This window comes from Austrofundulus limnaeus, unplaced genomic scaffold, assembly GCF_001266775.1.
Source record: "Austrofundulus limnaeus strain Quisiro unplaced genomic scaffold, Austrofundulus_limnaeus-1.0 Scaffold185, whole genome shotgun sequence".
NCBI classification, from domain to species: Eukaryota; Metazoa; Chordata; class Actinopteri; order Cyprinodontiformes; family Rivulidae; genus Austrofundulus; species Austrofundulus limnaeus.
The window spans coordinates 104,730-106,245 of NW_013952587.1; the positions used below are offsets into that span (position 1 = coordinate 104,730).

Consider the following 1,516-nt stretch of genomic DNA (forward strand, 5'->3'; position numbering starts at 1 on the left):
ATAAAAATATTTTTATTTCATTAAGTTTAATTGCATTTTTAAACATATTTAGTGTTTTTTCTTCACTTGTTTTCTCTTTAACATCTCTCCTGTAGCTCAGATCACAATTATTGACAAACATAGTAGGTGATGATGTAATCTAGCAGCTTCCGTTTGATTTTCCTAGAAAATAACGAGTTGGTTAAAGCAGATGTTTATTCTCTCTTTGTTTTTTGCCCTTTAATTTTTCGTGATGTTATTAGCTGGAAAGCAGTAGGCTTTATTTTTTTATATTTATATATTTTTTATATTTATTTATAGACTGTCCTGTTCAGACAGTGTTTAGGAAGTTCACTTAACATGCTTAATTTCATGTTTAATGAAACAAGAAAAAATAGAAATGGTGAAAAGGTAAAGCCACAGATTTGTTTGCTTTATTGTAATCTGTGCTTTAAATAAATCTTACTTTGTTTAAACCAGATTGATTTATTGCTTTTTTGTTTAAAAATACTTTAGAAGAGGTTAAAAATGGCAATTTATAGATAAAAAATTGCAATTAGATTATTTTCCAAAATCGTTCAGCCCTACAGTGCACAACATATGAATACATACAATACACATGGACTTGATTTTGAAATCCAAAGTTTCAAAAACACAACATCAATGCAGGTTCAACTGTGTTTACTCCGTCACCAAGCAGATTGAGAATCTGTACCATTTTTGGATGAAATGGAGAAAGAGCGTCTCACGGAGGAGATTTGAAAACAGATAATATATGGTAAATCAATATAAGGACTTTCAGTGAGCAACAAATTCGTGACGGGAAATAGCCCAGACCCTGGGTAAGTTATTTTCATTTGATGTTTTTAAGCTTAAATGCAAACTATTGCTTCCTCTTTGTCCTTGACATCATGACAGAAATTATGAAAAATTATGAAATTTGTCAGGAGGTCAGTATGCTCGAGTATGAAGTCTCAAACATCCGCAGACAATATGTGCGGAGTCCGCGCAGCTCACGGACTGCACACAGTACACCCGAGTATGTCTCATCTACCACTACACCAAAACTTCAGTATCTGCAAAAACACAAGTTGTAGACCGCTGAACCCAGAGCTCTCCTACCTTCCAACAGAACCTTCTTTGCCATCGATGCAGCATGGTGGGACGAGTATTCCACGATGGCTGACACCCCAACCACACCAGGTCCTGTTTTTAAAGAAACTCTCTCCACTCCTCCGGTCATGTTCCGCAGCACCTGTGAGCAAAGCTTTGTCTCAGACATGTGCACATACATCAACATTACAGACACCATTTCTACATTCCCAGTACCACCTAATGGTTTTATACTGAAAGTACAACAAGAATGTACAAGCAGGGGACAATGGGCCTCATGCAAGAACCGTTCATACGCACAGATTTGTTCTTAAGTTGTGCGTACGAGTGATTTAGGAGATTTTGTAGGAATTCACCAATGTTTTCGTATTCTAAGATTTTCTTCAGATACGAACAAAATTTATGAGTCGTCCAGACCTGTCGT

General features: G+C 36.1%; 1 protein-coding gene across 2 annotated transcripts in view; it reads right to left on the reverse strand.

Moving 5' to 3' along the window:
• dnd1 (DND microRNA-mediated repression inhibitor 1) overlaps positions 1-1,516 on the reverse strand; it is a 37,212-nt gene that overhangs the window by 13,594 nt on the left and 22,102 nt on the right. For both annotated transcript variants that reach the window (XM_014018187.1, XM_014018188.1), the window contains exon 5: positions 1,102-1,234. In XM_014018187.1, coding sequence (XP_013873641.1) covers positions 1,102-1,234 — 133 coding nt within the window. The remainder of the gene's footprint in view (positions 1-1,101; positions 1,235-1,516) is intronic.